Here is a 20556-nt window from a genome sequence, read left to right on the forward strand (position 1 = left end):
GCGCAGAGGAACAGAAGCTCCTACCTGCCCCCAGCACCATACAAATGGAAGACCACCTCTCCAAACATTGACAGACTTTATTGTGGGGGGTTCCCACCTGGGATCCCACCCTCTTAAATAAAAAAGTGCATAGAAAAGAAGGGATTTAGAAACTTTTGTACAATATCTACATCCTGGGCCCCCAGGGAAAGAAGGGGGCGATTGCTGGGTGGGCTGGAGGGGTGGAGGCAGGGCCCTTGCCACCTGCATGCCCACATCCACCCTGAACATGAGGGTGGGGTGAGATGCTCTGGGAGGGACGAGGGGCAAGATGGCAGCGGGGGGCGTGGCAGGCAGCCACAGCTTCAGTTAAGGAACCGACGGCAGCGCTTGGCGCCACAGTTGCAGGGCAGCTTGTTGCTGGCATCCTCAATGGGGAACTTGTAGTCATAGGTGAGCTCCTCACCACGCAGGATGCGGCGCAGGGCGAAGATGACGATGTGCTTCTGGCCCTCCACGTGGATGACTCGAGAGAAGCAATTGGGCTCACACGAGTGGTTGATGAAGCGGGCGGCATTGCCATGCATGGTGGCATCCACCACATCAAAGTCATCCATGCGGAACATGTAGCACCCAATGCCCTACAGGGATAGGGTGGGGCGGTCAGGGGCTCCGTTCCCGTGGACCACACTGTTTCACCCGTCTCATTCCCATGGCCTGGCAGAGCCTACCTTCCCATCATAGAACTTCTCCCGCTTGTCAGTCAGCACAGAGCGAATGACAATACCAGAGTACTCAATGACCATCTCGCCAGCATCGATGTTGCGTTTACAGAACAGGCCCCGCCCGTGGATGGCAGATCTGCAGGGTTGCATGGACAAGGGCGAGGTCAGGGGGCAGGGGGACAGAACCAAGGTAGTCCCACACTAGGGCACCTGTCCATCCACCCAAGGGGCATCCTCCCCCCAACCCCACTGACCTGTAGACACCCACAGCCTCTTTGGATGTCTTCTTGAGGTGGCGAAAGCGCATGGCCATGGGCAGCTCCAGACTGGTGGCGCGTCTGGTGGGGGACGGCAGCGTCACACAGGTTGGTACCCAGGAATGACCTCTCTTGCCCCGATCACCCTCTTTTGGACCTTTCCAGACCATCCCCAGTACCCTGGCCTGCCCTCCATACCTGGTTGACCTGAGCTGCACCTCATCCTCTTCCTCGTCACAGGTGGCTCCCTCAGGGAGCACCCGGTGCTGGGAGGCCAGGAAGTTGAACATGTCAAAGGTGCACTTCCTGCAGGTGGGAGGGAGGAAAGGAAGGAGGTTCATAGCCATTCTTTCAAGAAGATGCTACCCATATATTCTTTGGCCTGGGCCTGCTGCTGGTAGGGTAGGAGCAATACTGCTACTACTGAAGACACAGCAAACGGGGAACAGATGAGGTTCATTCTTCTGATGTGAACTCTAGGAATAACTTCTGGAGTGACCTAGTATCTTCTCCTCAGACCTCAGTTTCTAATCTGTAAGACTTAATTCCCACCCTTGAGAACTCCTACAGGGCTACCCCGACTCAGGCATCACACCCCAGACCTCTCACCGGAGATAGACCTCAGCGCGGGCTGCCCCATGGGGATTCAGGGGTGGCTCCTCCTGGCCCTCTCCCTGCTGGTGGTAGCGGAATTTATAGTGCTGGCAGCGCTGAGCTCCGGGCAGTTGCTCTGCCAGGAAGATGACAGCATCGTGGTGGATGCCCAGGAGCCTTGCCCCACTCATTCCTGGGGGAGAGTCAAAAGTGAGGACACATAAGTCATGTTGGAGGCCCATCCTGCCAACAGGGAGTCATCCCGGCCCCCAGCATCCCTGTGAAACCCCTCAGTTACCACTAAAGGAGAGATGTCTGAGCCGGGCATGCCCTCGGGCCTCTTGCACCTTCTCAATCAGAATTCTCCATGCCCCTGGGGAGAGGGCAGGGCCAGAGCTGTCAGAATGGTGTTCTATGGGACACCTTCCCTCCCTGTCAATGCTACTCCCAAACTCACCCTCCAAGCTCTCGGCCTCCACGCTGAACCCATCCTCACTGCTGATCTCGAAACGCAGGTGTGGGCCAGCCCGTTTAGGGGCCTGGTTCTCTTTGTCCTCTGGGGATGGAGGCTCTTCCTCAGAGCTTGAAGCCTCACCTGGTCCCAAGGAGCAGATCAGAGTTGGTGACGATCACCCCTCCTGGACTCAAAAGCCCCTGGTTCCCCTCTGCCCTTCCTTCCTCCCCGTGTATAAGCACAGTTGCTGGGTCTGAGGGTCTTCCTCCTGCAATATTTGCCCAGTGAACCCTACAGAATGGACATTATTTTTTCTAAAGGGCCTACAGTCTCTTTACTGCAGGACATGCTTATGGCTCACTCAAACTCAGTCTACCGTAAATGCCAATCTATTCCTCATTTCTCTGCATCTCACACAAAATTTAAAATACTGGAGAACTACTACATTTTGCACATGTATTTTTCTTATGTGTACCACATTGCTGTAAAGATTACCAATATATTATTATAAAGGCCCATACTCACACAATCAAGTATATGTACACTATGATGGATTTCTCAGGGGCTAAAAATGTTAAAGCTAGAACAGATAGGACTAGCTGACACAGGTGAGGTGGATGTGAGAGAAAAGGGGGGGTCAAGGACAATTCTTTAGGTGTGGAGCCTGAACAACTGGAAGGATAAAATGGTCACTGAGTGAGATGGTGAAGGTGAGGGAGAAACGAGTTTGGGGTCAAGGTCAAGAACTCAGTTTGGAACATGTTGAGCCTGAGATTCCTCTTAGAAAACCTCCCCTTTCAACTTGCTTGTGGAGATGGCGAACAGGCAGCAGGATATAAGAGCCTGGCTAGTGATTTGGGGGCTATCAGAATTAGAGATGGGGTTTAGAGTCAGGAAGTTAGACAAGAGCACTCGGGCGGGAGTGAGTGGAGATTAGAGAAGTCAAGGCCAGAGCCCTGGGACACACCAAAGCTGACAGGCTGGGGCAGTGAGGAGGCACAGCCAGAGGTGAGGAGAGGGCTGGGGTGCTGGAAGGCAGGAAAGGAAGTGCTTCAAGGAGGGAGGGATCAGTACACCAAATGCTGCTACTGGCTCAAGCAGGATGTGGACTGAGGCCTGACCATTGTACCTGGGTTGAGTGGGGTGGGGGGCATACGTTTGAGTGGAGCATACTTTAGGAGGGGCAGGAGTCACATGGCCACACTTTCTCCCCACAGAACTGCTCTGGGCCAACCTGCCTATATGCCCTTCCAGCCCTAAGCAAGACTCTAAACCTAACTCTCGCTGTGTGTCCGCAATGCCCTAGGGTCCACCTCTGACTTCTGCCACCTTTCCCCACCCTCACTTCCATTCTGTTCCCTGAGCACAACCACAGAGGCCTCGCCTGGGCACACTCTCACTTTCTTCTTTCTCATGGTGCTCATCCTCAGCTAGAATCAATGCGCTTGTTAATTATGCATCTGTTTCCTCTAGCAAAATGTGGTCTGGTCCCTATGGGCAGGGACCTGTCTGTCATGGTCACTGCCATATCCTCATGCCATCTCCGACCCCTGTAAGTAGCCTTTCAGTAAAACAGTCTCAGTCTACTTCATTCCACTTCCATAGTCAGCAGCTTAGCTCTACATAATGAGAAAATCCACACATCAGGACAGGACTTGGGGCCACAGGGAATTCCGAGCCTCAGTCTGCTCAATTATCAGCTTACTTGGCTGTAGCCTACTCCCTCTCCCACTGCCCTCCATGACCAACAGAGCACTGCCCTTCCAGCTTCACTGAGTCCATCAGCCAGAACTGCTCCACGTGCCCCCATCCTGCATACTGATGTCTCGTATCTCTGCAAGTACAGGCATAACTCGGAGATACTGCGGGTTCAATTCCAGACCACGGCAACAGAGCGAATATTGCAACGAAGTGAGTCGCACAAATCTTTTAGTTTCCCAGTGCATATACAAGTTACATTTATACTATACTGTAGTCTAGTAAGTGTGCAACAGCATTATGTCTAAAAAAACAATGTACATACCTTAATTAAAAAATACTTTATTGCTAAAAAAATGCTAAACATCGTGAGCCTTCAGGGAGTTGTAATCTTTTTGCGAGAGTTAACAGCAAAGATCACTGATCACAGATCACCGTAACAAATAATGAAACAGTTTGAAGTATTAAGAAAATTACCAACGTGTGACACAGAGACACAAAGTGAGCAAATACTGCTGGAAACATGACGCTGATAGACTTGCTCCATGCAGGGTTTCCAAAAACCTTCAATTTGTAAAAAACGTGACAAAGCAAAGGGCAATAAAACGAGGTATGCCTGTACACCTTCCTCATGTCCTTCCCTCCATCTCAGGGGTCTCTTACGCAAACCTGACCACTATGTCTCCTCCCACCTCCTTTTCCATCCACGAGTCCCCTTCACCCTCATCCTTGCTTTTGCTGTCACAGCCCTCACACCAAACCCCTCTGAGCTGCTCTCCCCAACCCCCACCCCAGACTCTTAACTGAGCTTTTTGGCAAGGTGCCTGGCTGCTGTTCTGGCTTCCTCGGCAAACACTGTCTTCGGTTCTGGACTCTGACACAACATCCTCCCTACCCTGTGCCATCTGCCCAGACAGTACACCAACCCTAGACCCCACATGCCTGGTGTTCTCTGTGGCAGTTGGGACTGCTGACCACTCCCTTCCCTAAGCCTCTGGGACACCACCCTCCTCTGATCTCCTTCCCACTGTTCTTGTCTTTCCTCTGGGTCCTAGGTGGGCTCCATCCTCTGTGGATGATCCCCAAAACTTCATCTCTGGCTTTACTAGGTACCTAACCTCTGACCCTGGTGCACGAGCTCCTGAAGCCCTTCCTTGGGCTCTTGGGCACACTGAACAGGCATGTGTCTGTTTCTGACACAGGCCATAAGCTCCCAAGGGTGTCTCTGTAACTCTAACACCCAACCTCAGGCCGTACCCAGGTAGGTGTGCAATGTGCAACACCCAGTGCGTTGTGTGTGTGTTTTTTTAAGTGGACCAATTCTGTATCTGTGAGTTACTCAGCTGAGGCAAGCACCAGGAAGGACGCAGTGAGAGGGAAACGCTGGCCCCTACCTGAGTAGTGGTGCCACTGGGACTCAAGCAGCAGGTCAGAGGGACCATCGGGGGCCCGGGGAGGACCACCTTCTGGAAGTGGCAGCAGAGGGGACCGGTCCTGGAGGGGCCTGTGAGGAGAGACCTGTCAGCAGGAGGAAGCGGCAGAGGCTCCAGAGCCTCCAGGGAAAGGAGGCTGGCCACTCACCTCGGACTTTCCCCCCAGGTGGGCTCCCCAGGTTCATCCAGGTCGAGAACTCCACGCACAGTGGGCGTTTTCATCCTCACTCGGCTAAACCTGGTGCAGAGTGGACTGTGAGAAGGCTGAGCTGCCTTCTCCTGTCTACCCTTCTCCCACTCCGCAGCCTGGGCACGCTCACTCACCCGCTGCCACAAAGCCCTGGACCCTGCTGGGGGTCCTCCGAGGACTCTCCATCTTCCTCCAGCCGGGGAGTTTTGCTTGGGGGAGGTGCTGGTGGGGAACGGCCAGAGAAGGTGGACACCCTTTTGACGCGGATGGCCTGGCGGGGTGGGCTGGGGGGCCCACTGCTCAACACCAGCGTCAGTGGAGGCGGGGGTGGGGGAGGGGCAGGGCGGACCACCCCTACTACTGGCAACACACCCAGCAGGGGTCCTGGGGGCAGAGTCCAGGAAGCAGGGGCCGTGGGGGGGATGGGAGGGGGCAGAGGTGGTTGCTTCACTGGGGGTGAGACAGGTTCACCCTCTCCTGCCATCTTTACGAACACTTGCCCCAGCTTGTTGACCAGGATGATCTTGGATGTGGCAGGTTTGGGGGGCTCAGGGGCAGGGCCCAGGCTCAATACCCGGACCCCTGGGGCCCCAGGGAGCCAGGCAAACGTCCGGGTGGGGTCAGCTGGGCTAGGGGGCAGGCCCTGAGGGGGCTGGCTGCCATTGGCCAAGGGAGGTGCTGGGGGGAGTGGCTCCTCTCTAGGCCCAGCGCCCCCCTCCCCAGGCCCCCCTAAGTTCTTCAACACAAAATCCACAATTTCTGACGGCAAGTCCTCGGGAGGTCGAGCCCTGTCCCCTGCAGCCCCGATGACCCCAGCCCGGCCTGCTCCTGGCCCTGAAGGTGGAGTCCCCTGGCCCCGAGGCTGCTGGACTGCCTCGGCCTCACTGTCGGTGCCATCATCCACTCCGTCCAGCTGTTCAATGCGGGGGGCTCCAGGGAGGGCTCCAGGGGCCAGGGCAGGGCCAGACACCACAGTCACAGGGAAGTGGACGTAGCGGGGGGTGGGGCTGGCCTCCTCCTCCGAGCTGTCCCCTGGGCCCCCGTGGCTGCTCCCCACTGCCCCTGCAGCCACAATCTCTTCCTGGAAGGGCTCAGTCCCCAGCAGGCTGGCCGCAAAGTCCAGGTCAGCAGCACTCAGTCCTGACACCACCTCCATGTCCTCAAAGTCTGGGCCCAGGTCTTCAGGGGGTGGTGGAGGAGATGGGGCCCGGCCAGGGGGAGCCAGCTCCCCTGAGGTAGGTGTGAGGGCTCTAACGACTGAGGTAGGAGGGGGCACCCTGAGCTGAGGAGAGGTTCTGAGAGGGGGAGAGGCCCGCCGTGATGGTGGCAGCCTGGAAGCCAGGGGGCTGGGACGACGGGAGCGTCTTGGGGGAGCTGGGAAGTCCGGGTCTCCCACCGTAGGGATGTGGTGGGTCAGAGAAGATGGGCTTCCTATAGGGAGAAGGGTCAGGGTCAGCCAGGAGCTCCTGCCTCACCCTGCCCCACCCCTCTCCCAGACACTCCCAGGTACTCACCAGGGGAGGGCAGGGGTCCAAAGGAGACACCCCCCAAGGGCCTCCGGGATGGTGAGTAGTTGGGCACTTTGATTCGAGCCCCCGAGAAGGAGCGGGGGGCTGGAGGTGGGGCGCTGCTTGGATCCGGCCGAAGTGGGGGGTCCTGGTTCTCAACGGGTGAGTGGTGCTCAGGAGCTCTAGGGATAAGGGCACCTGTATCTGGTGGGGGGTCCACATGATCTGGGGGCTCTAAAGAGGCAAAAGAATGGCATCATGGGTGGCAGGGGCTCTTTGTGAAAGCCTCCCCTCACATACCCTTTGTTCTTCTGAACCAACCGCACCTTCTCTGCCTGGCCCCTGAGCTGGGGAAGGTGCATGGGTTCCCAGTCATCACCCAGGTCCCAAACCCCTCTGTGGCTTCTGCAAAACCTCCATACACACCTGGGTCAGAGTTCCTTTGTGACCCCTCCTCACCCATCCTTTGCCATCTCCCCACTTCCTGGCTGCCTACTGCTCTCTGATTCAGGCCCCACACAGGGCACTGCCCTCTCTCCAGCACGGCCAGTCCTACCTGCTCTGCACATCCCTGCCACATCAAATGCATCCACCCCGTCCTGGTGCTTGCGGCTCCCCATTACCTGGCTCCACCCAATCTGTGCAAGCTGATCTCTGCTGCCTCCTCCCAACACTTCCTTGTTTCCAGCCAGGATGGCTGTACCCTCCTCCCCTCTCTACCCTGTGTCACGCTCCAACCCAGAACAAACACCTCACCCACAAGCGCAATCCAAATCTCCTCCTTCTCCCATTCGGCCCACAAGGACCTCTCCCTCTACCTATCTCCAAGCCCATTCTTTTGCTTTGTGCCATCCAGCACTCAGCTACATCCCTCAGTGCTAGCACAGATTGGAAGGTGCCAGTTTGGGAAATGAGCAGATTTAGGTTTGAATCCTGGCTCTACCACTAGGTCACTGTGGAGAGCTACTGCCCTCTTTGAGCTGTACAGAGGAGCTTATACCTTTCTCAAAGGGCTGCGGGGAGCATTACATGAGCACGCAGCCCCAAGTCAGGTGGCCATAAATGCTCCCTGCATTTGTGCACAAGCAGGTAGCATGGCTCTCTCCCCTCAGCGTCCTGGGAGACGCTGAGCACAGCCCCCGCACACTATGCGCAGCCATTAAGTCATCGCAAACTACTGCCATTACAACAAGTGGCACAACGGCAAGCATCCTGGGGTTTCCTTAGGGCACAAGGAGAGTCAGGGCTGGTGGGTAACTGTTTGGGGAGGGCAGCACTCAGGGAAGAAAATGAAGGAGTTCCAAGGCTGTACCTGAGGAAGGGGCGGGGCTGTGCACAATGGTCTGGTTCTCCTCTGCCGCCTCCAGGTGAACCGGCTCTTCCCTCGGCCCCCATGGCCGATACTCCAGAATTCGACACCGATACCAGCAGCGCCGCCGAGCATCTACTGTGCTCCAGTACAGACGGGAGCACCTGACGGGTGGGCGTGTGGGACAAGAGGGTCAGGACAACTTAGGAAACAAGATCCAGTCCTGGAGACCACCAGCCCCACCAATGTCCCTTGGGCTGCTCACTGGTAGCCAATGGGGAAGAGCCGTCCCTCGCAGTCTGAGAGGTCAGAGAGAGTGCCCAAGGAGTCGATTCGGATGGAGCCTATGGTGCAGAGGAGAGGTCAGGAGGGTGGGCGCAGGCAGGGTCAGGAAGACCAGGGTAGAGAGCAAGCTGCTTACCAATGAGCACATTGATGGCATCAGGTTCAAGCCCCGTCAAGAACTTTCGCTTGAAGTTGATACCCTCAAAGTCCACATAGACTCGGCGGAGAACATCAAAACCGTCAGGGGTCACGATCTCCTGGGAGGGGGGTGGCAAATGGGGTTGCTGGCAGGTGAGGGGGATGTGAGGGAAGGCTCTGGAGGCAGAGACTGGTCAGTCAGGGGTTTGACTAAAGGACTGGGGGCGGGGGGTAAGGGAACAAGGAAGAGACACTGAGAGGCAGCTGGGGCCAGGCCTGAGGGGCTACGGAGCTCCCTGAGTGGAAGAGGAAGAGAGTGCAGTGGGGAGCTGTCTCCCCCAGGGTGCGGGCCCACCTTGCCATCCAGCAGGTCTGTGTGTTTCTGGCAGAAAACTTTCTTGTCATCCTGGAAGATGCAGTAGCTGGCCCGGGCACACATGAAGTGGAAGTTGCTGAGGCAGGAGGAAAGGCAGCAGCCCACCGTGGCTCCAGGCTTCAGGCAGAGCTCACAGCGCTGTGGGGGGGAAGGGGCTGCTAAAGGGAGAAGCCAGTGACCCGAGCCAGGGTCTGACACTCAGCATCGTTGTCCTTGAGACTCTGCTTGGGCCCCTGCCTAGCCCAGCACCTCACCAAGCAAAGGCACTCACCAAACATTACCTCTCCCCTAGCTGCATCCAGGGCCAGGTACACATCAAAACCATTTCAGACTGTTTGATACAGAATTGCAATAGGAAGAAAAATAACAAGAGCTAAGGCTGAGAGTGGCATTTACCTTACCATCTTCCTCATGCTGTTCTAGCATGGAACCTGTATTATTTCATTTAATCTTCACATCTGCCCTCCGTAGTACGTCTCTCTATCATCTTTCTGAGGGTGAGCTGGAGACGTTCTACAGTACCTGACTCAGGTTCGAAACTTGTAAGGGTGATTCTAACTCAGGCTACACCTCACCTCATAGGGATGTAATAAGAGCTAGATGCCACACTGTATGGAAAGCATCCAGCACAGGTTTAATCAACAAGATTCAACAGACTAACTTTTAGTCTCCCAGGCTTCAGGCCCATATTATGGCCAGAGAGCACAAACAGGAAAAGAGCTGCTGTCACTGCAGCACCATAGTGCTGGGACAACCAAGAAAGGTACCTAGGACCAGCAGTAGAAGGACAAGCTGTGGCAGAGACTCAACAAGAGCTGTCTCCGAGTGGAGCAGAGCCCCGAGGACTGCCCACCTCTCCAGGCCCGTGCCCTCACCATCTGCCTCCCTCGAGCCACAGCAGCGTGCACGTTCTTGAGGGAGCCGTCATTTTCTTCGAACACTTCGGCTGACCAGATGGCACAGTTGACGTGTGTCCACTCATTCTGCCCGATGTACAGAAGCCGCCCTGCCTCCTGGGGACAGAGGAGGGTGGCAGGAGGGGAGGACCCAGAGACCAAATCCCACAGCCTGGGCTTCATGCAGTAGCCCTCACCTTAGAGTCTGCATCCCCATATTTGAGGCACAGCGCACACTGACGGGGGTCCTCCAGGTGTGAGAAAGCAGCTGAATCCTTGCCTTGGAAAGCTGGAAGGGGTGTGGGAAGGAAGGTCCAAGAATGAGGACCTGGAGCCTGGCCCACCAACCAGGGGATCTGGCTTCCAGCCCCAATTTCCCAGTACCTGTTGAGGGATCCCCTGGAGGCTGCCCTGATTCTGGGGTCTCTGGTTCCTGCTGCCTCCACTGAGCGTAGACATGGTCCAGGGAAGGGGGCAACACGGCATTGGGGAGGACTCCGCTGTGGACAGGCAGGGTCAGCCTCTGACACGTCTCTTAACGGGGTGGGGGATGCACTGGGGCCCACCCACAGTATCAGCCTGAACATGCCATGACACCCTCTGTCCTCTCTCTACGTGGAATTTCTCTCAGGCTCCCAAACAAGCCAGGCCCTCTCATGCCACCTTTGGCCCACGAAACACTGTTCCTCATGCCCGGAATACTTTTCCTCCACTTCTCAGCTTGGATGTCATCTCTCCGGAAAGCCTCAGGCCCTAGGCTCCTAGGCAGGCGCCTCCTCTGGGCTCCCACAGCCCCTGGGTCTCCCCATCAGTGCCCTGACTGTCTGGGTCATCAGTGCCTGCGCAACCTCCCAAAAATGGCTCGCCCACTGCTGTCCCCAACACTGCCTTGCATAAAGTAGAACCGAAGTACGAGTTAACTACACAATCTGAGTCTCTGCTCGTCTAGAACCACTGGAGACTTTCATGCTGGTTCCACCACCCTCCAGACCCTAACCCTGTTCCTCGTCTATTCTCAGTCCAGCTTGACCCTGGATTCCTAGGTGCCCTTGCCTTTGCCCTCACTCCCTGGTTCCCCTCCTGCTACCCAGCCTCGCTCACTTGGGCAGCCGGGTACTCCGTCGCCAGTACTTGGGGTCGTGGGCGTCGAACCAGCCGAACGCAGACTCTAGCAGCTGGGGAGCAGGTTAACAGGATGAGAAGAACTGGCTTCCTCAGGAGAGCTGGCGGGGGCAGGGTCTAAAGGACCCACTCTCTCCTCCCCACTACCATACTAGCTACCCTCCAGGCATCCCCCAAAGAGCTCACCTTCAGTAGGAGCCCCTTCGTCTGGCCTCCAGCCCGGCGCTCCGGCGTCTCTCCTTCTTCCGAGTGCCTCATCAGGATGCCCACCACATCCTCCATGAAGCTGTGCTGTAAGGGGGTTTGTCAGGACTCGAGCCTCGACCCCAATCCTCTCCTCCTGGCACCCACCTGTTCCTCTCAGTGTCCCACTCACCACTGACTTGTAGTGGCCATCCTCAAAGCGCTGGCTCACAGCGTGCAGATCACAGGGCCCTGGGTGCAGCTGCTTTCCATCCTGCCCACACTGCAAAGAGGGGAAGTCAGCAGGGCTCGTGCTGGGCCTAGGCCCACCCCGTCCTGCCACCTGGGCCCCCAGACCTGGGTGCACAGCAGCAGTGGGCCTGCCACCTTGGAGCTCAGCAGGCCCTGGAGCACCTGGCGCAGGCCCCCCTGCAGGGCCCCACTCAGGGCCTCTCGCCAGCGGGGGTGCGTGGCCCCAGCACATGGCCCACAGGTGTACAGCACCGAGTCTGGCAGCCCCGAAAGGATCTCGTAGTCTTCATCTAGAACAGCCAGGGCAGGAAAGGAAAAAATGGTTTAGGGAGATGTGAGGGCTTTCAGCAGCCCCCAGATCACCAAGAACATTCAGCCCTGTCCCCTGAGGGCCTGTGGTGAAGGGTAGAACAGGGATCCCCAAAGGACTGAGGCCACCCCCCAGGTAATCCACCCACTCACCTGAGAGCCCCTCGCACTTCGCGTGCACCCAGTGGTCGCACTGGGCGCACTGCATCATCTTGCTCTCGTAGTCGTTGTCTTCATAGCAGCGTGTGCAGATCGGGCAGTAGTTTCCTGGAGCGAGAGAGAAGAAGGGACAAGTCAGAGGGGGCTGGTGCCACTGGCTGCCCCTCAGAGCCCCTGTCCAGAGGCCAGCCACCCCTTGACTGCTGCAGGAGCTGCCTCTATCATGCCCCACTTGGGTCCCTACCATTCCCCAAAAGCTGGCTGAGGACAGGCTGTTTTCCTAACTCTGCAGCCCCAAGGCCTCACAAAGTAAAGAGCTTTGCTAAACATGCTGCCTGAGTAAATGAGGAAGCCCAGGTCTTCAAAGAGCTCAGTGGAGACTTGAGGTTCCAGGAGGCATCTCAGGGACCACCACAAGGGTGGGCTCCACGCCCTCCACTCCCATTGCCCTCAGTGGGAGAGTACTCTGAGTGGAAGGAAAGGCTCCATAGTTAGAAGAGAGTAGAAAGCCACTAGAGAAGAGTATCTGTTTCAACTGCTTGTCTAGGAACCTGGCCCACTCCCCGGTGGCCCCCGGGGCCCCGGTCCCCTGCCAGGTCCCCACCTTTCTCATAGAGCTGGGTGCACCTGGGGCAGAGGCTGTAATCTCCCGACCACTCGACGTCCCAGTTCTTGCCTGGAGTCGCCCCACAGCTCTTACAGCGCACGCAGGCTGAGCAGATCTGGGAGGGCAGGGCGACATTAGGGGGAAAGCCAGACACCGGGCTGGAGCAGTGCGAAGTGGGGGTGGGCAAAGAGGAGGCAGGAGACAGATGAGGAAGGATGGGTAAGAGGAGAAAAGGTGTGCAGGAGAGGTGAAGAGGAGGAGGAAGGGAGAAGGAAAGAAGCAGGGCAGGAGAGAAATGAAGTGGGGAGATCGCTAGAGTGAGACGGAAGAGATTAGGCTAGAGCAGGAGGGGGCTGTGAGCTGGGGGCCATGGAATGCATGAGCCCATAAAACCATTACATACAAATTCTGCACATAAACCTTGTCTATGTGAAATTCTTGAAGAGGACGTGTAATGCTTATCAAACTCTCAGAAGGACCTCCACCCTTCCCCTCCTCCTGAGAACCCTGGCCTAGAGCAAGTCTGGGGGTGGTGTGCGGCATTAATCAGAACTCCAAAGTAAGGGATGGGGGCCTCATCTCTCACCCAGTGGCGCCGTTTGCGTGTGGCCCGGGTTGGGTAGCTGGGCCCCAGGCAGGCTGGGTGGTAAGCATGGCGGCAGCGCTCGCACTCCAGGAGGTGCTGTTGGATGTTGAAGAAAGACAGCAATGGCAGAACCTACTGGCACAGGGATACCCCTTCTCTTTCATGCCTCCACTGCCATGGCCCTCGTGCCCAAACCTTGGATCCCCGGCCTTTGCGCCCACAGACATGGCAGAACTTGCAGCGGCGGCAGCACCAAGCGTCATGATGTTGGGGCAGGGGCCGCTCAGCCTCCTCCAGGCAGAATGGGTGGAAAGGGTCACAGCAGACTTGGCAGAACACCAGCTGGGGTGGGGAGACGGAACGACAGGCAGAGCGTGAGGCCAGAAGGCTAGGGAACGTGACCCTGTGGAGAGGGCCCGAGAAACCAGATTCGGGGGGCTGTGAAAAGAGGCAGGGGTCCAACCTCATGCAGGCCTTTGCTGGCACACAGCAAGCACACCATCGGTGGTCCCCCTGGCACGGAGGTGAGTACGCTCAGGCCGCCCATCAGCCACACGTTCTCCAGATCACAGTCCTCCTGAGGGAAGAGAAGACAAGGAGTCAGAGGGCAGCCAGGAACACAAGCCAGATCCAACCTTAGAGCCCTGGCTTCTCACGCATAATTAACAAGCTTCTTCCCACCGTAGTCCCCACCACCCTCCCCTGCTCCATGCCGTACCTTAAAATCAACACGAACCCGGTGCACGCCATCAGGGGACTTCTGTTTTCCAGTCCAGCCATTGGGAAAAGAGACAAAAGGGCCAGGGGCCAAAGCATCCTAGGGAAGATGGTGGTGCTCAGAGTGCTGCCAGCCCCACCCTTTACCAACTTTTCTCCTCACCGCCCTCTCCTCCAGCCTTCCCAACCCTGCCTTTTGCCCAGATCCTACTTGGCCTTCCAGAAGGATAGGCCTGCTTCACCCGCTCAGGACCTGTCCTCTGGCGTGGACACACCACGGCACTCAGGTGAGCCTGTTACCCTGACTTGCCAGGAAGCTCCTTGGGATGGAGCCATGCCTTCCACAGGACTCGGGGTTCTTGGTGTGGGGCTATGCTGACCTTGTCCAGGCGCCTTCGGGCCTTGAGCTGCAACACAGGCTGCAGGGTGGGTTTGCGGGGCCGACTCTGCTCCTCTGGTTCTGGTACTGGCAGCTCTAGGCAGGACACGTGAGCGGTGAGGTTTCCCCCTCCTCTCTGCCCCATTCCCCCTCCTCTACAACCCCCAATTGTTACCTGGATCCCCAGGGCCTTCTTTAACTAGACAAGGTCCACTAGGATGACTTGGGCCTTGTTCAGCAGGCTACTGAAAACCTCTTGCACCCGTCCTCCCTGTCCACTAAAACCACCCCCCTTCTCTACACTGAGACCGACAAGCTCTGGGTCTGGGAGTCCTGACCCTTCCACACAAAAGACACAGGACTGACTGACAGAGGAAGCCACGAACAATTCGCACCATTCTCTCGGGGGGTCCGACGCCGAGGAGCAGGGGGACCCCCGGGCTCTGAGTCATCCGAGTCCTCGAAGATATCATAGGAGGGTCGCTGTTTGACGCAGCGCCGGGCTGACTTGCGCTGCAGTAGGAGGGAGTCCTGCTCCTCGGGCCCCGGGGGGGCCACCACCTCCTCCCGGGGCCCCCCAGCTCCCGCCCCCCGGCGTGGGCCTGGAGGACCAGGGGAGGCCTCAGGAGATTCATCGGAATCCCAGGGCAACAGCGTCTTCACTATCGTCCGGCCTGTGGGAACAGGGGACTTAGTAGGATCTGAGCTCAGCCAGGGACATGGGACACTGGGATGGAGAAAAGCCAGAAAAAAGTGGGGCAGAAGCGAACAAGCATACGATGGAAAAGAAAAGAAAGGTGGTGGACTGCAAAGGTATGGGGAGGAGAGCAAAGAAGACATGGTTTTCTCCGTACCACGCATCTCAGTAAGATTGTGTAAAGAAATGCTCCTCAAACCTCGTTACCTTTTTTGGCCAGCCGTTCCATCTTCCGAGCCTCTATCTTGTCACACTTCCGGTATCTGGGGAGGGGAGCAGCACGTCACCAGGGTAGGGGACTGGTGGTCTGGGGGAAGAGAGGAAGCTCTCCACAAGGATGCCAATCCCACTGCTCTGCTGGGGCAGGAAGCCTGGGTAACCGACAACCATGGGTGGGAATGGAGGCTGCACCCCAGCTACTCACACACAGCACTGCTTCTTGGTGTTGGGGCCGCCAAACTTGGGCTTGTCCAGGCAGTTGACACAGGACCCACAGTCCTGCACACGCAGGCAGCCCCGACAGTGTCCACACCGTGCCATCCGCATCTTCTTGCCATGATGGGAGGGCAGTGAGCGCCGGGGTGCATGTGCCAGGGTCCCTCCAGACCCCGCAGGCTCTGAGTCTCCCCCAGGCCCTGTTGGCTCCACCTTTCCCCGCCGGGACCGAGATGGGACGCTCTCAGTCTCAGATGCTGACGACGTATCTAGTGCAGCGGAGAGGCCGGGATGGAGCCACAAAGCCACCAGGAGTTCTACCTCATTTCCCTAACCTCCCCTAGATTCCATTCAACTGGCCTTCTGGTCCCCACTTTCCCACAGTGCTCCCATTCCAGGTGCTCCCAAATCTGCTCTAAGACCTAGCACTCCAACCCACTTGCCACCTGGCCCCAAGCACCCGACTCAGCTGCCATTCTCCCAGGTTCTTGATACCTTCACTTGCCCCCAAACTTGACACAGCTGTCAAATTTCCCAACATGCCCGTCCCTACCCTCCGTGGCGAGGTCCTGTCGATCCCGGAGAGGGAGAGCACTGAGGCGGGGGACGTCTTCGGGTACCATGGCCCGGGCCTGACCAAGGGCCACAGCAGCGTGGCGGCAGACATGTTTGATGCGGGGGCCTTGCACAGGGGACTCGGGGCCCTGGGGGGAGGAGAAAGCAGGAACATATGTGGAGCACTGCCCCTTGTGGCCCCGCAACCAGCCTTCTTCAGAGGGCCTTCTTCCCACTCCATACCGACGGTCTCTCTCTCTTAGTTTCCATCGATTCATCTTCAGACCTGACAGAACCTCTGTCTGGGATCTGCTTGACAGCCCCCACGACCTCCTCCATCTGCCCTCCAGGGCTTGACTGGTGGGGGAATAAACAGGGTCAGAGGCTAGAGAGCGAGAAAAAATGGGGCCAGGAGACTAGCATTGGGGAGGGATGGGGCCAGGGAAGGAACACAGGAAGCTGGGGGACAGGGGAAGGACTGGCTCTGAAGGTTCCCTGCAATGCTGGAGGGTGTCTAGGGAGGGAACGAGGTTCAGGGGTTGCAGAGAATTGAGGCTGGGTGCAGGGGCATGGCCCCAGTACCACGCTCACCGGCATCAAAGATGCCACCTTCTGCTGCTGCTGCTGGTCGATCTTGATTAGCTGCACCTTGGCTCTCTTGAGGAGGCTGAACATTTTCTCCTCCACACCAGACAGTGGCAGGGAACCCAGGCCTGCAGTCCGGGCCTTTTCCAGTGGCGGCGGCTGCAGCTGTGACTGTGGCTGTAGTTGTGACTGCTGTGGTGGGAGCGCTGGAGGCAGCAGCTGGCTGTGCAAGGCCTGTACGGGCTGCTGCAGCTGAGCCTCAGGCTGCTGCCCACTGCTTGGAGCTGGAGCCCCAGGAGGCGGCACCTCGGCCTTAACAGGAGTGGCGACCACAGGGGCAAATCGAGGCAAGCTGAGGTGGTTCGTGCGGCCCACTGCCCGTGGCTCAGACTCAGCTGGAGAGTCATCGGCAGGAGGCGGCTCTGGCTCAGGGGCTTCAGGGGCCCCAAGAGGAGGAGTAGTAAGCACCGATTCGTAGATCTTCAGGTGGGCTTCGCTTGGGGTAAACTGAGGGGCCCGAAGGAGCAGGGGCCTCCGGGACGGAGTGACGGGTGCAGGAAGCGGGGGTGGGGCTGGTGGAGGAGCAGGGGGAGGAGGGGGCAGTTCCCGGGTCAGTGAGGTCCAGCGAAATGTGGGTTCCCTTAGGATGGACCGTCTCTTCTCAGGGAGTGGGGCTGGGGTAGGTGGAGGAGTTGGGGCACGCGGTGGAGATGGGGCTGGCGCTGGTTCCTGGGGTGCGAGTGGGGAGGTGGCAACAGGAGGCCGTAGAGTAGGTGAGACCTCCACCTTTGAGGGTTTGGGCGGGTCTTCATCCATAAATCGCCGGGGCGTCTTGATGACACGGGAAGAGCGAGCACTCACCACGGGCATGATAAACTGCCGGATGTTCTTCAGAAAGGTGGTACTTTTGGGGGCCACAGTGGGGCTGTCTTCCAGAGGGCCTCCTGTGGTGGTGCTGGGGACTGGAGTGGGAGGAGAGGTGCCCTCTGGCCCTGCCCGAGCAGCTTCCCGCTCTGCCCGCTGGCTGGGAGTCAGGGGAGGCCGGCCCCTCTTCCTGGAGCATGTAGCTGGGACCACGGGAGGAGGGGATTCTGCCTGCTCCTCTGGGGCAGGAGGCGGTGGAGGGGATGGTGGGGGCGGAGGAGACACTGGGGGTGGTGGAGGGCAAAGTGGGGACGGAGGAGATGTTGAGCGGGGTGCGAGGGAAGGAGGAGGTGGAGGGGCTGGAGGAGTCAGGGGTGGTGACGGCAGCTTCGCCTCTTCCTTTTCCTCAGCTGGCACCATCTCTTCCTCGGCTACAGCTCGCTCTTCCTTCTCTTCCTCCTCCTCCTTGTCTTTCCTTTCTTTCTCCTCCTCTCCGTCCTCCTCCAGCTTCTGCTCCTTCCTCCAGCAGGGGCCCTCTCCCTGTCCAGACCCAACTCTTCCTTGAGTGGCATCCTGCCAGCTTTCTTCATGTTGATCTTGACCCTGACCTGATTCAAGTCCCAAGGACAATTGTCCCATCTTCACTTTTTTGGCCTTTGAAACAAACTTGATCACGAGGGGGAGCCCGCCTCGGCCTCGGCCCCTGCCTCCACGGCCTCCTCGCCCAGACTGTCCTCCACGCTTGGGGGTCCCAGGTCCTGGGCCGGGCCCCTCCTTGCACTTCCAGCTGCCAGTTCGGTGTTTTACTGGAACAACAGGAGGTGGGGGCTCAGGTTTGGGGATTGTCACAGCTGCTTCTGCCACCACTACTGCTTGTTGCTTCTTCCTGCAGGGGCCTGCTGACCGTCCTGGGGGCCGCCCCCGAGACCGACGGGGGGTGGAGGACTCACATGCCCGGCTCCGGGGGGCTGGGGGTGCCTGGGCCCGCCGGAGAAGTTCAGTCAGTGCCTGCACCATCCGTTCTGTGCCCTCCTCACCCCGTTTCCGGGCAGGAGTCTTTGGGGGGGTAGGAGCCACATCTGCTAGGCGAGGAGGCGGAAGGGGGGTCGTCTTATGCTTGCGGCCCCGACCTCGGGGGGCTCGACCTAAAAGGAGAATAGGTGTGGGGAGATGGGTCAAGGTAGCCCTGCAGACTAAGGGACTCCAGGAGGGCAGGGACTAAGTCTTGTCTGTTTCCCCGACAGCCCAGCCTAGCTTGAGCTTTGAACACAGAACACACTTGGTAACTGATGAAGACTCTAGTTGAACAGGGAAGAGCTGACATGAAAAGCAAGAGTAACATTCTTGTAAAGCTATAGAGGTAGAGTTTCCCCGTCACTCACCTCGCTGGGATCGGAGCGCAGAGCGCAGGGAACTGGGGGCCACATCTTCATCTGAATGAAAACCCTGAAACTCCTGATTTAGGGGACCGGGGTGGAGGGGAGAAACAGCAGTCAGTGCCAAAGCCCTCGTTTCATGTGAGACTCAGGTTCCGAGGAATATCCCCAGCTTCCCCCTTAACATATCCCTATTTACAAAAGAACTAAAAAGACTAGAAAGTGAGGGGAAAAGAAAAGACGGTCTCCTCCTAGGGATGGAGGCAGAGGGTGTTTTGAACCTGCACCCCGTTCTAGACCACACCAGCACAGCCATCAGTGGTTCACTGGTTCAAAGGGAACAGAAGAGGGTCTCCTCAGATCAGGCAGTAGGCACTACCCTCAGATTCCCTCATTCTCCAACTGAGAAAAAAGTGGAACCTCTGCTTATACCCTCTCGGGCTGTAGTTTCTTCCTCAGTGAAAATGGGAATTGGGGCACCCAAGCAGGGTGTGTGTTTGTGTTTGTGTTTGTGTGTGTGTGTGTGTGTGTGTGTGTGTGTGTGTGTGTGTGTGTGTGTGTATCAAGCGGTTTATCATATTATAATCTGCCCTGAGTCCTCAGGTGGCTACAAACTGTCCTAAGTAATAAAACGCACACCTTCCTGCCTTTTCTGAGACACTGGTGATAAATCCTGAATTGAACTCAGACCTGCTAGAGTGCCCAGTCTCATCCTGCATTCCATTTCTCTTCAACCTCTGCCCCCAAGAGGAAGACCTCCACCATTTTACCCTCTCTCCACTTTAAGTCAGAAAAAGAATTGGGGCGCTGGTGAAATCAGGGATGTGCCGGACGTTATGCGGCCGGGCGGGGCAGCCTGCAGGTAAGAGCCCAGAGAGCCCTAGCCTGGGTCCACTCGAGCCACGCTGCTGCTGTCAACCACCGGTTGGGCGTGCAGTCCCCACAGCCTCCTAGCCCAAACCTCTCCTGCCCTGGATTTGCCAACTACCAAGAAGAATCAGCCCAAGACACTTCAGCAGGACCTGCCTCGGGCCCAAGTGCCCAGCTGCAGCCCGGGCTTCTCTACCCACTTTCAGAGGCCTCTTCCTCCGACAGCTCCCGTGCAGCCTACCTCCTCCCATGCCTATTTCCAGGGCCCTTTCCCTCCTCAGGAGGCCTTGAGGACCACGCTTCCCCACGCCACCCCTCGGGGCCACCCAGACCCCTGGAAGCCCCCCACCTCCGCCCCGCCCGACGATGGGGACGCCTCCGACTGCCTCACCTCATCGTCGGACTCCCCGTCACTGCTCTCCTCCTCCAGCAGGCAGTCCCGGCTCGGGCCCCAGCCCCAGCCACGGCCCCGGCCCCGGCCCCGACCCCGGTGAATGCGCGGGCCGGCCCACAGGCGGCGGAGCCGGCGCAGGCCCCGGCGGAGCCCCAGCAAACGGAGCAGGGCCGTGTCCTCCCCGGGCTCGGCTCCGCCCGGCCCCGCCGCGCCGCCGCCGCGCCGCAGAGCTACCCGCACTCTTTCGGCCCCGCTGCCCCGTCCGCCGCGGCCCCCGCCCCCGCCAGAGCCCCGCGGCCGGCCCGGGAAGCGGCCCCGCGCGGAGCCAGGCCCGGGGCAACTGCCGCCGCCCGCCGCTGCCGCCATCTTGGCACCGTGAGAGGGGCCGGGGAGGCGGGGGGAGGGGCGGCCCGTAAGCAGGGCCGGGGGGGAGGGGAGCAGAGGAGGGGCGGGGCGGCGGCGGCTCACGACAACCACCAGCGCCGCCGCGGGGTCGCCGGGAGCCGGGGGCTGGGCCGGCCGCGCGCGGGGCACCACGGGAGCGGGAGTCCGAGGCCTGCCGGCCGTCACCCTTAGACCGCATCTGAAGAGCATAGACCCCCGCGTCGCGGCGGGAGAGGATGA

General features: G+C 58.5%; 1 protein-coding gene across 2 annotated transcripts; it reads right to left on the bottom strand.

Annotated features, from left to right (window-relative positions):
* Window positions 1-59: 59 nt before the first annotated feature.
* Window positions 60-20298, bottom strand: KMT2B (lysine methyltransferase 2B). 2 transcript variants are annotated; one of them, XM_032614430.1, is made up of 38 exons: window positions 19930-20298; window positions 18675-18747; window positions 18243-18437; window positions 16435-18098; window positions 16087-16200; window positions 15842-15992; window positions 15278-15557; window positions 15061-15116; window positions 14552-14830; window positions 14158-14252; window positions 13779-13877; window positions 13524-13637; window positions 13256-13402; window positions 13061-13156; window positions 12472-12589; window positions 11862-11975; window positions 11505-11689; window positions 11341-11430; window positions 11151-11255; window positions 10944-11017; window positions 10227-10342; window positions 10040-10131; window positions 9822-9959; window positions 8926-9084; window positions 8569-8689; window positions 8413-8491; window positions 8151-8311; window positions 6845-7072; window positions 5465-6761; window positions 5289-5378; window positions 5102-5211; window positions 2013-2150; window positions 1854-1928; window positions 1571-1748; window positions 1160-1267; window positions 959-1042; window positions 711-840; window positions 345-620 (listed from the first exon to the last, which is right to left on the bottom strand). In XM_032614430.1, the coding sequence occupies exons 1-38, from the start codon at window positions 20296-20298 to the stop codon at window positions 345-347; spliced, it is 7998 nt and encodes a 2665-aa protein (XP_032470321.1). The 2 variants fall into 2 exon arrangements, with proteins under 2 accessions (XP_032470320.1, XP_032470321.1); XM_032614429.1 differs by having other exon boundaries at window positions 60-620; window positions 16435-18437.
* Between the last annotated feature and the right edge of the window lie 258 nt (window positions 20299-20556).

The sequence above is a fragment of the Phocoena sinus genome, chromosome 19, assembly GCF_008692025.1.
Source record: "Phocoena sinus isolate mPhoSin1 chromosome 19, mPhoSin1.pri, whole genome shotgun sequence".
Taxonomy (NCBI): domain Eukaryota; kingdom Metazoa; phylum Chordata; class Mammalia; order Artiodactyla; family Phocoenidae; genus Phocoena; species Phocoena sinus.

Excerpts from the sequence above, each read along its gene's own strand:
- KMT2B (XM_032614429.1), bottom strand. The coding sequence starts at position 20,298 with ATGGCGGCAGCGGCGGGCGGCGGCAGTTGCCCCGGGCCTGGCTCCGCG. Across the intron at positions 9,085-9,821 it reads TGGCTCGAGGGAGGCAGATG|CGCTGTGAGCTCTGCCTGAA; the intron begins GTGAGGGCACGG and ends TCCCCCCCACAG. Across the intron at positions 5,379-5,464 it reads CCAGGGCTTTGTGGCAGCGG|GTTTAGCCGAGTGAGGATGA; the intron begins GTGAGTGAGCGT and ends ACTCTGCACCAG.